We start from the raw sequence: 12,063 nt of genomic DNA on the forward strand, positions 1-12,063 counted from the left end.
GGGGCAAAAGGATATTCCTGCCCCCCCTGTATTTTCCTTGGGGGGGCGGCTGCCCCCCTGGTTCCTACGCCACTGTAGGGTCAGAGGAAAATATGTGGCAGCTGAACTTTTCCTAATGATTGCCTCCCTGTCATCCACACCTCAGAATGACTGGTCACAGTAAGGAGACAAAGGATTGACAGCTGTGCAAGGATTGTTGTGACAAGCCTTGCCTCCCTGTCATCCAGACCATACCCACTTCCACACACACACACTTCCCCAAACTCTCCATCTAAGAAAGTTCCATACGAAGTGATTTTTAAAATGAAGGATTTAAAAAAAAAATAAATTTGCAATCACGCCAGAGTTAATCTAGAATGAGACAACATACCCAGCATGTATGCAAGAGTTGACCCTGTTTCTCCCCTAAACCTCGCCTTGATCATCAAATACAAGATACAAACTATTTCTTGCACAGTGATTAGTTCTGTACATATAATCAGGAAAGCAGCCACATAACACAGGTCTGTCTTTAGTTCACACCCTTCAGGTTATAAGCATGCACACGTTGACTAGTTCTCTACATATGCCCAGGTTCACATCCTTAAGGTTATAAGCACATGATTTGATCATCAGCAGACAGATATATGAACACTGATAGTGTGATGCAGAAAATGAAAGCTTAGACAACATAAAAAATTAAAAAGCAATATTTTTAGAATTTAAGCATCAGAGGGCTTTACTATGGGCCACATACTACATGTTGAGTTGTCAGAATTGTTGTGACAATCTGGTCTCTTAAAATGTTTTGATAAAGTACTAATTGGAGTTAAAATACCGGCGTTTTACCAGGCAGTGTTGGGTTTGTTTCTAGTCGGTCAGGTAGTGCTGGGTTTGCCTCTACAGGGCCACATTCATCAGCTGTTTCAACACCTGGTGTTGGTTCCCCTCTGTCTCTTCCTACCTGGTTAGATGCATCAAACTGAATATACTTGAATATCTAGTTTTGTTCCTCCCTGACCAATACCACCAGCAGTGTTTCCAGGAGGTATAGACATACAGTCTCAATCATTTTCAACCAGCTTTCTATGCCGGTGTCAGGTATCACATGCTTAGTGTTTCTCACAATCTGATGACTCATTTAAACTGGAGCACATCTATGCAGTTGCTTGCCCCTTGTAATGAGAGTCCCCCAGCAACATAAAGGCAGCCATTATGAACCAGATATGAACAGGAGCAATGGGTGGACGGCATGGGCTTTTCCTGCTGCCATTTGTCTGTGCTGGGGCAGTAGGACTCGACAATTGCCAATGGTTTGCCTTCATTGCCTACATCAACAAACAGAAAACACATCAATGACAGGCCTGAGGTCTAACTAGTGATTGTACAAGTAATTAACGCATGGTCCCAGCTCTTCCTGGGTGTAACCTTGATAACATAAACACAATCATATCAATCCTGAAGTCTACGTTGTTGTCCTCTTTCTGTGCTTGCTAATGTTTTTAGGCCTCAATCTTGAGAGCATAAGAAAGGTGTTAGCCAAAATCTGGGGAAATGATATCTTGCACAGCATACCCCTATCATTTAAAAAAAGTGCACCTCATAAGACCTTTAAAATCTACTAATTAAAAAAATGTTTCAACACTGGAAAAGAATGGCAAATATTGATAAAATATTATCTGACTATTATTATATAACATTTATCCATACCACTAATAGAGAAAGCTTGTATCTGCAATTTACCAAACACTAAAAATAGTGATCATTATGATAAACGTAAATGCCAAAATGCTGACAACAAATCCATCAGACAAGAATAACAACTGACATTAATTGTAATAGCAGGCAAAATCTAAAATTGCTTGGAAATTATTGTAATATCAAATCCACCAAGCAAGACTTATTTCCCTTTACCTGATTTTTTAATACAATTTGGATATATTTGCTTGATAAAATACACTAAAGTGCCAATCATGATGCAAACTCTGTACAAAAGGTGGATGCTCTTATACATTTACTGAGCTTATTTTATGACACAAACTCTGTACAAAATGCAATTGTCATCATGCTTTTACTAAGCTTAATTTTATGACAAAATTTTCTCACTTTCTTCAGCTAGAAATTCAATACAGAATGACCACAAACAACTGCATAAATACTACAATGCATTTCCAATGTATGTGGTTTTAGTAGTTATTTTACATGGCTATCAAAATAATTTCACATTAAACATCAATATTATTTCTTTAAATTTTTAACCAGGGTTATTCATCTAGCAGATGTTTTTATATTTCTATAAATGTAATTTTACTGCTTAAGGGCCATCTCATATTCCAAAAGGAAATATATTTAGGGATGTGATCAAGGAAAAAGATCCTAGAAGCAGTGAAAACTATATCTCTTTCCTACATGGGGCCCTAAACTTTCAGGTGAAGGCAAAGTTCTTAGTCAGATTGAGTCAGGAATAAAACATTAACATAAAAAGTTCCAACTATTACTTTGAACAAAATATGTTTTTCATGTTATTAGCTTATTACATATCTCCTCTTAAAAAGAAAAGGATCCAACATATTAGATACTTTAATTCAAGAGATGTGAAAAAAAAACCACCAAAAAAAACAACCAAACAAACAAAAAAGACATTGTCAGAATTGGCTACAAGCCACAAATGGTTACCAGTCATTTCACTCTAGTCATATCCTCCTAGCTATGTCCATTTTGTCCCAAGACAAAGAAGCCAAATCGTTCCAGGCCCAAAAGAGGAATAAATCACTGATGACACAAGTAACTATTAACATTAAATTTTACTAAAAGAGCCATACGTTGTTTGAACAATATAGATGCAAAAGCTCAGCTGCCTATTTTAAACAAAGCCATGGAAACAAGTTTAGCCACCATTTTATTAAACAAAAATGGCCGCTTGGCAATATGCATGCAAAGAATGTATCTTAACAATGGCGAATAAACATAGTTTTTCCTCTTCAAACAATCTTTTAAATGAAAGATTTTGTCATTATTTTATTATGAACTTGTATTTTGACTTTTTTTGCCTATTATTATTCTATGCAGAGTGTCATGATCGGGCCCGGGTTGACTTGACTTTTTGGTCTAGGGACGAAATGGTCTTAACTAGGATGAAACAGACATACCTGGGACCAGTTGACTTAGGCTGTGGGGCGATATGACTGGGGCAGAATGACCGGTCCCCCTTACAAACAGTAAGTTTCAAGCAGATATAAAGACGGATTAAAAAGCCTGTATATGTGATGTCTATTTCACATACCCAGTCCGCCAGCACACACCAAGCGATCATGAAGAATTCCCACCGCAAAATCTGCTCGCTTGGTAGGCATTGATGCTCCTAGCTTCCATGTTCCTAATGCACAAAATTGTGAAGAAGACACAAATAGCTTATCAACAACCCCATACACTGTTCTGAAGAGTAAATATCTGTACATGTAGGCACATCTGTATGCTTGCGTAAGTGAGAGAAAGTATACTCATAATGGTCAGCAGGAATACTATGGGATACACATGTACATCTGCAGACAAGTCTGTACATCATTCCATTGCAGATATAACATCATACAGATATAACCTCAAACATTTCACACAGATATAACCTAACACATCCACAAAGATATAATCTCACACACATATAAAAACATTTAAGATATATACTTGCACATTCTGTTTGCACAATATTTAAAACTACTTGACTGTGGCATGGCACTATTCCCTTCACACTTGCGTTCTCATGATGACTGCCCAGTAATGGCTGCATGATAATTTAAACAGATGGTGTGGATGATTTAGTTTTTAAAAAAAAATCAGAGTGCTACAACATGATGTTTTCTGTGGAGTATGTAACTAAGTAAAAACGGATAACTGACAAAATAATGTATTGGCATTATATTTTCAACGATAAAGTTCAGCTCCTTAAAAAATGTGCCCTCTAATCACTGGATGCATAAATTTTGGTAAGTCTTGAAAAGTTGTAAAATAGTCATTTTCTAATCACAACTTCCTAAAAGAAAAAGAAAACTTGCAATAAACATTTTTTTTTTTAGGCCCTTCGCCCCTCCTGGGGCATAGGCCATCGACTACAGTCTTAACTGTTGTCGATGTTTTGGTAGCAAGGATTTGTTTTACGGGGTGAGGGTGCTGGCCCCACGCCCAATCCTCCTCCTTTTTCAGCCGGGCTTGGGACCGTCCTTGGCAGAGGGCGGCCAGCCCTGTAAACAGATGCCATGTGCAGAGAAAGAACAGCGTGCCCGAGACGAGAAATGAACTCAGGGCAGCCAACCTTCACTGTATTGGTGACAGGCGCCAACAGCGCTAACCGTTGCGCCACCGGGCCGCTCGCAATAAACATTTACCTTTATCTTAATTGTTAAAGTCACAAAAGTTAAAGGTAGTCCCTTGACTTTGGATTGTTGAGGATTAAAACCACTCTTTTCTCAGGGTTGGCTTTTTTTTTTCTTTCTAGGACTGGTACCTATCGCTTCTCACTCACTGCCTTTATTCTAGCTGTGAATAATAATTTATAACAATATGTCTGGGTCCCAACATATCCTAGCCAGAAGCAAAGAAAACTTATCTTCCATTGAGAATTAAACATCAAACGATGATACTCAAATAAAAAATACAGCCTCATGATTTTTCATCTCTAAGGCAATGTAACAAAAATATGCTCATCTATAAAATACTAACAGCCAATTAAATGTCCATAGCTTTCTACACTATTTTCTACCAAAATAATAACAGAGTCCCTAAAACTTAATGCTCCCACCAAGAACCGACTTGTTAAGACGAGCCTGAAATCTTCAAGTAGCGTTCTATGAAACAACCTCCCTTCACCTCCAACGAACAGAATTCTGTCCATACCAGCTCAAAACAAGACTCCTACAACATCTGACAGTTTGCTAAGGCTTTTCACCTACCTGTTACAAACATGTATTACAGATTGACAAAATGACCATGTACACATGTTACTATTCATTAATGAAAAAAAATTTAATCCCTGTCAATTTAGACCTCAATCCCTATCATTGTACACATTCTAATTTTACCTCTTATTATTTTAATGACTTTGTTTTACAGTAATGAAGTGTTTCACTTTCTTTTATTTAGATTGAGAGCAAGATGCAAAAAAGCATAAATTTTACTTATTCTGTAACCCAGCGGTTCTCAACCTTTTACTTGTGATGCCCCCCTGACGAACAAAGGTACGTCCACGCGCCCCCCTTAGCCAGCAATGTAAGCTAATTTCACTAATACCGGTATAAGAAACTAAAAAAATTGACCACCTTGGCGCCCCCCTTGTAAACACGTCGCGCCCCCCCCCCCCCCAGGGGGGCGTGCCCCACAGGTTGAAAACCGCTGCTGTAACCCTTATAAATCAAAACTTGTCATTTGTCGTTTCCCCAAGCTTTTTAAAAAAAACTTTCAAGAGCTAGAGGGAAATACTCTGCAGGACTGACTAGCATGCGCCTCTGACTTCAGACATGTGCAAGATGATTAGTAAAAAAAGACAACAAGGGTTCTCTGTAATAATACATTACCCACAGGATAATTAGAAAACCAAAACTCTTCTGTTTGCTCTCACCTGCAGCTATGTCAAACACCTCACAGGCATCAGAGAAGCCTTCAGTGGCTGGCTGTCTTAGTCCGCCAACACTAAAGATATGTGTGTCACTGGCAGTGTACATAGCAAAGACTCGTTTGCTGGGAATGTCAGGTAACTTTGTCCATTTCTTCTCACTGAAGTCATAAACTTCAAAGGCTGCTGTAGGTAGTTTTCCTTGCCGTCCTCCTGAAATTTGTGTCAACTATGAATAAAGTACAACTTTTGTACCAAAACGAAAATGGTCAGAATTACTTTTTTAAAATATGCAATTTGCCAAATCTCACATTTCCGAGACAAGACTCATTTCGTCATGGCAGGTCACAAATAAAAATAGTGTTTTACACTGAAAATCAATTAACCAGAAACTTTGACCGTGTTCAGTCAGATCACGAACTTATATTCCCTGGACAGCTTGCAGATGATTTTTTTTTTTTTCACTTAACTGCTAGAAGGAGGCTCCATACCAGTAAGCTTCCGGTTTATTCACATTTCAGATTAACTACTAAAACGAGGCATTAAACGACATAGCTTCCAGTTTATTCATATTCTTTGTTACGGCTCACCGAGACTAACAGCGGATCACTTCGCAAGAGGCCAAGAGTGAGTCTCGGCGTACAGACATCAGTCCATAAATACACATGCATGGTCAGATTGTAATGTTTTTGATTTTCTTTTCTATCATCTATCACGTTACTGATTTTAGCAAAGCATCTTTCATCTGTACCAAGAAACTATAAATGAAAAAATACTTCGGTATCTGAAAAAAAAAATCAAAAATCATGGCGTTTTATCCTTTGTATTATTCTCTTTCTTAACTGCAGCAAAACAGTGCAAGTGAAATATTTTTTTACCATCAACTATTTTGGGGGTAAAAATAGTTGTTATTTTTTATATTATCAATTATCTATTATTTGACTGTGGGAAGTCCAGTGATAAAAATAGTTATGATCATGCTGGCACCACCACACTTTCCTGCCTCACTGACATCATGGACCACAGGTTACAGTAATAATAGACATTACCTATCACATACAGCTTGTTATTGATGATGAAGGTGAAAGCTGCATAACGTGCTGTTGGCATGCTTGGAAGTTTCTGCCACTTGTTGTCAGCCACATCAAATTCAACAAATGTATCCCTTGGGTTTGTGTCAAGACCCATGCCACCAACAACTAGAATTTTGTTATCTGAAAAAAGCAAACATGACTTGTAGATCATATCATTTATCAAAGGAGGACATTTCCACCTCTGTCTATGGGTGTGCATACTATTTCCTGGTGTGTCAATTCCTGCTGATACAGGAAAAGATGACAGAAGTTTTATATGCCTAATCACAAAAACATTGAAACCAACCCTAATGTTCAGAATCAACAGCCAACAAATATACCTCATAACCATCCACTTCAATAGCAATAAATAACTAGCAGTCATTGAATTCATGTGTCAAAAATATTTTTTCTTACATACATATGGGAAACTGTCACATAAAATATTGTACAAACATGAACATGGAAGTCTTCATATTGGTATTTGCTGTAGACGCTTATTATATTATACCTGAAAGAAATAGCACAAGTACTTTCAACAAACATATAAGGAAGTAGAATTATTATCCAGAAACTACAAGCAGTTTATTCCAAATGGTAAAAGTTATTAAATGCAAGTAAAAAGATACCAAAAAACATGACTTCTGAATGATGTCATTTCAAGGTACAATAAAATCTCATTAAGATTTTTGTATTGTGACCCCCATCTAGACCCAGAAATTTTTCACAGGTGTATTTCACTGTATAAACCTCATCTCTATGACTACCTCCCCAATGTGATGTATATGAATCACTCAAATCAACACACCATAACCATCATAGGCCCAGATAAGACTACATCATCTCAATACTGAACATTTCGGTGTTGGAGTGATGTGGTCTTACATGGGACAATATAGTCATGGCAGGGTTGATTCCACTCAGGTGGGAGGTGAATGTGGCTGGGTCGATATCACTCTGGGTTGAAATGACCAGACCCATGTTCATTGTTCCCTTTCTTGACCAGAGATATTAGTTGAGTGTGCTTCATCAATGACCTTTTGCAGAAGTTATGTAATTATAAAACTATATATTTTTGTGACTATGTTCTATTGCAACTTTTAGCAAAAATTAAAAAAAGTAATATATATATATAGTGTATTTTATGAGAACTTTTGGAATCTATAGCTTCTGCTGGGAGAGACCAACAATAGTGATCAGTGTGCTTCAGTGAAAGGAGGATTAGTTTGCTTCCAAAGAGGAATGTCCACAACTTCTGACATGGCCACTTAACAAAGAAAAGTGTATGTTAATATTTATGGTACATATATATGGGTGTGCTCTGGGGCACCCAGTAGTGTAGTGGTTAAAACACTCGCTAGTCACCACTGCAGTGAGCGGCTCATGGTTCAGATTTCATCTCGGAACACTAAATATAGATGACACCTGTTTGCAGGGCTTGGCGTCAGGGTTTTTCTCCAGTTACCCTGGTTTCCTCCCCTCCCTCCCTCTCCGCCATAGTGCGAAATCAGTACAAGGTGGAAGCACTTTCCTACTAAATAAATCAACCATGTGGGTGTGTATGATGGTGTACTACTCCAGATAAATTTATTATAGGAAAATTGTATTGATAATATTACTTTAGATTAGAATATGATTATATTATTATCATTTTCACTTAAGTAATTAAGTTGTGAAATAAACACAGTCCATCAAGACATAACATGAGCATTGGGAAGTGAACTCCAGATACTCAAACCCATATTTATAAATCTTCATTACAATAATCATTTTCAAATTCACAAAATCTATAAAAAGATAAAGAATAAAGTTGTAATAAAGAAATGTCATTAATTTTCTTAGTGCATAATTATTTCAGCTCCCTCACCTCTGGTGACTGCAGAGATCCCTAGCAATGCTTCTCCGAGAGGTTCCACGACCGACCAGGTCCTGGCATTGGTATCAAAAATCTCTACAGCATCTAATGGTTCCTGGGACTCAGCTACACCAGCCATGGATATAATTTTGTCCTCCACAACCACAGCAGCAGTTCCAGCCCTTCGGGTTGGCATGGACATGAGCCGTTTCCACTTTTTATGGCCATCATACATCTCCATTGCGTCTAGTGGAACACCAGAGACATCACAGCCTCCGATTATGTACAAGAAGTTCTTATGCACTACAGATGTTGCGAAAACACGCTTAGTAGGCATGGGCGCTGTGGACTGCCACTGAAGCAAGCTACCTGCAGTTGCCATGACGACTAGTGAGGTGTTGAAATCTGGGAAATGCAAGACGGAGATATGATTAATATGTTTAAACACATACTGTGAGTAAATTATTTACAACACTGAGTAATCTCAAACTTTGCCTAAACTTTTTGTTCATCATATATTAATTTCCTGGGAATAAGGGCATTTGTACCAGCCTGCTTTCACCCGTGTGTCTGCACTAAGTATTTACCGCATTACAAGTTGAGCTCAGTGTGGTGGGAAGGGCAGAGAGATTCAGAAAAAAAAAAAAATCAAATGAAACTGAGTTGCAAATAGGGCATAAGGGGCGCATCTTGTATCTTGTCTAGCTTTTGTTAACTACCCCCACTCCACTAACTTGTGGACCATGACAATAGCTATGTCTTTATTCAGTAGGCTTGTGCCCATTACTAATGTTGGGGAAGTGGGTGGATGAAAATCAAATAAAGTACAAAATACATAAATACAGTGCCGGCCTTACTTCATTAAAAGTATAACATACATTAATTTGCTATTAACAATATCTAATTTGCAAGTTATTTGTCCTCCCTAATCTGTAGAGATTTATAAAGAAAGTAGGCAACATTTTGGATTAATTTTAGACAGTTACTTGCAAATAAAATGGATAAAGGAAACTGAGAAGGATGCTTATAGAATTTTTCATAAATGTAAATAAATGCTTATGGCAGTTTGTAACTTTTAGCCTAAGCCTTATTAGTGAATTTCTAATAGCAATATGCTTAATGTCAATTAAGTACTCGGCAATAAAAAAGACTTAAATGAATCAAAAATCAATCACTACTAGATATTTTGCTACGCCAGTTTTGCTCAAAACAGTCCATAAGTCTCTGTTTAAATTCTCTTAAGAACTGCTTAACATTTCCCACCCTCCTGACATTCCCAAACAAATCCAACCCCATACTGATAAAGTGCTAACATTAAGTTGTTAACCCAAGTGACCTTTTTTTAACATCCACATTAATAAGAGACATAGCAGCATCAAAGCACTTATTGACCTCTATTGACTCCACATTATTATTAAAAATGCAGAGTTTTTCAGCGCTCCAGCCAAATTTTTCAAAAGTAAAACCATTTGGTTCTACTGATAGAGGAAAGAACTAACTGCAGCGGCATGTGTTTGGAATCAATCATAGGTCTAACTTGAAGCTCTCTACATTTGCTTAAAAGGGATTTGGAAAGTACAAAATAATTACACTACAAGCAGAATTTGATACATATGTAAAGTTTCTAGAGGCGTTAGAGCATAATAGACCATTTACAAAGCAGAATTCAAATTCATTGCAGACTTCAAGTAGAAAAGAACCAAATGCATTTACTGTAAAATCAACAGACCTTCGATTGAATTCATTAGCTATAAGTTCTTATCTCTACTGTCATTGGAGTGGCACAACTCATCAATTTCTTCATCTTTGCTCAGATTTTCATTGCCTGTTCTTGCATTAATGTCTCCAAATACAATAAAACTTCAGATCATAATGTCTAAAATGCAATCTTCAAGCATAGAAATGCCATTATAAATATCAGTGTCCTTGTAGTATGGAGAATCAGCAGATGAAATATAAACACCTAGGACGATCATGTCCGTATCAGTTTGTAATAACCCTTTGGACACCTGCAAAGCAATCATGCTATCATATTCAATGCAAACCTCTTTTTATATACTTTGCCAAGTTGTTCTTCACTAACAAAACTACATCTCCTGAAAGGCATCCTTCTCTAGACAGCTTCAAAGCAGGTGCCACACACATTTTATGGTTAGGAAATACTGTTGACAACACTGCACTTTGGAATGTTTCAACCAACAAAGCAAAATGAAACTTATGTACATTGTTTAAGCTATCAGAGTTAAACATTTGAAAGGCCTTCAATATTATACATAAGAAATCTCAAATGACCGCCAAACAATAATTTGTGCTGGTTGCTATCTGCCACCACACTTGCATTACTTTCACTAATATCTGGATTTTTTTATGGAAATGTTCATTTACATCAGTCATATTTGTTTTGTTACTATCGTTGTGTGGGTTATAAACAGAGAGGGTCACCTATTACAATCACGTATATACTGTCTGAAACAAATTATGGGACAAGCCTGTATGTCACTTCTTTGATTTCTTACCAGACTGTGACGTTACCTGAGTAAACTGTCCACTCTTGTGGCCAGAAACATTATCACACTTTCCTGACTTGCTTGTGAACTTTTTTGAAACACCTCCATTAGTATCTGTAGAGGAAGTAACACACCAGTCATTAGGCAGAGGGGACTATCCCCGCGTGTTTGTACACCATTACTCGCTGCTGCCATGCTGCGTGCAGTCACCCGGCTGGTGACCGTGTGCTATTTGCACGGGCAGTGCGTTCCCTGAAGACTGCTCACCTGGAGAAACTCTAGCTTGTCGACTAGTCTGGCTTCGAAGGTGTTCACATGCGCTAATTTGTCCTCAATACAACACATCTGGTCTTCCAATCCATTCTATGAGATTTCCGTACAAACTACCTCCAGGGATTTTCTGTTGGAGCAGACTCTTCTTTCACAATGCCTTTGACGTTCTTTTCTTGCTTGTCCAGCATTTGTTGTAGATTCTTGTCACCTGGTCGCCGCTTCCGTCATGACGAAGCGGAGTTTCCGATCAAAAATGAAAATGGACCAGTGCAGTTTCCAAGGGAAGTATTAAATACAATAATTATATTACCGTGAGCAGCAAAACGTCTGACAACACATTTTGAGGGTAACACCGAATTTTCCAGTTATTTCCGTAAAACAAGATGCCGATCCACCAGCTGGTAGAAAACCGGTCGGCATGGACCTTGAGGGACACAGTACACTGACAGCTTACACAACACTTAGTCTTACCTGCAAGACGTAAGTAACAGTAGAACTAAAGGTAGAGAGAAGAAAGTGTTTGTAGTGTCAGTGAAGCTGGCAACACCACAGCCTCGCCTTGCAAGGGACATAACTCCACCTGGCAGCAGACAAATCGACCCAGACGTTTCGACCTCAACACAAAGAAAACTCGACCCTTTCCAATACCAGATCGACCTGTGCCAAAACACCGATCACCATAATGACAGAAGGCTACAGATTTACTTTCGCTTAGCGGTCGACGGCCATTACAACAAATGGTGTACCAGTAGACGGTGTCATGCGTACACTCCG

At 38.1% G+C, this 12,063-nt stretch overlaps 1 protein-coding gene across 3 annotated transcripts; it reads right to left on the reverse strand.

Annotated features, from left to right (window-relative positions):
* Nucleotides 1–153: 153 nt before the first annotated feature.
* Nucleotides 154–12,063, reverse strand: LOC112572035 (kelch domain-containing protein 8A-like). Of its 3 annotated transcripts, none has more exons than XM_025251537.1 (6): nucleotides 11,761–12,063; nucleotides 8,522–8,914; nucleotides 6,631–6,795; nucleotides 5,588–5,794; nucleotides 3,263–3,355; nucleotides 154–1,307 (listed from the first exon to the last, which is right to left on the reverse strand). In XM_025251537.1, exons 2-6 carry the CDS (start codon nucleotides 8,889–8,891, stop codon nucleotides 1,117–1,119), a joined length of 1,026 nt encoding a protein of 341 aa, XP_025107322.1. In that variant the 5' UTR covers nucleotides 8,892–8,914; nucleotides 11,761–12,063; the 3' UTR covers nucleotides 154–1,116. The 3 variants fall into 3 exon arrangements, with proteins under 3 accessions (XP_025107322.1, XP_025107324.1, XP_025107323.1); XM_025251539.1 differs by lacking the exon at nucleotides 11,761–12,063 and adding an exon at nucleotides 11,042–11,736; XM_025251538.1 differs by lacking the exon at nucleotides 11,761–12,063 and adding an exon at nucleotides 11,026–11,736.

Source organism: Pomacea canaliculata, linkage group LG9, assembly GCF_003073045.1.
Source record: "Pomacea canaliculata isolate SZHN2017 linkage group LG9, ASM307304v1, whole genome shotgun sequence".
Classification (NCBI taxonomy): Eukaryota; Metazoa; Mollusca; class Gastropoda; order Architaenioglossa; family Ampullariidae; genus Pomacea; species Pomacea canaliculata.

Bases quoted from the DNA above. Each gene is read 5' to 3' on its own strand.
- LOC112572035 (XM_025251537.1), bottom strand. From the start codon at position 8,891: ATGGCAACTGCAGGTAGCTTGCTTCAGTGGCAGTCCACAGCGCCCATG. The intron at 6,796-8,521 runs GTGAGGGAGCTG...TGCTTTTTTCAG, and splicing joins GATCTCTGCAGTCACCAGAG to ATAACAAAATTCTAGTTGTT. The intron at 5,795-6,630 runs GTAATGTCTATT...CACAAATTTCAG, and splicing joins TAACAAGCTGTATGTGATAG to GAGGACGGCAAGGAAAACTA.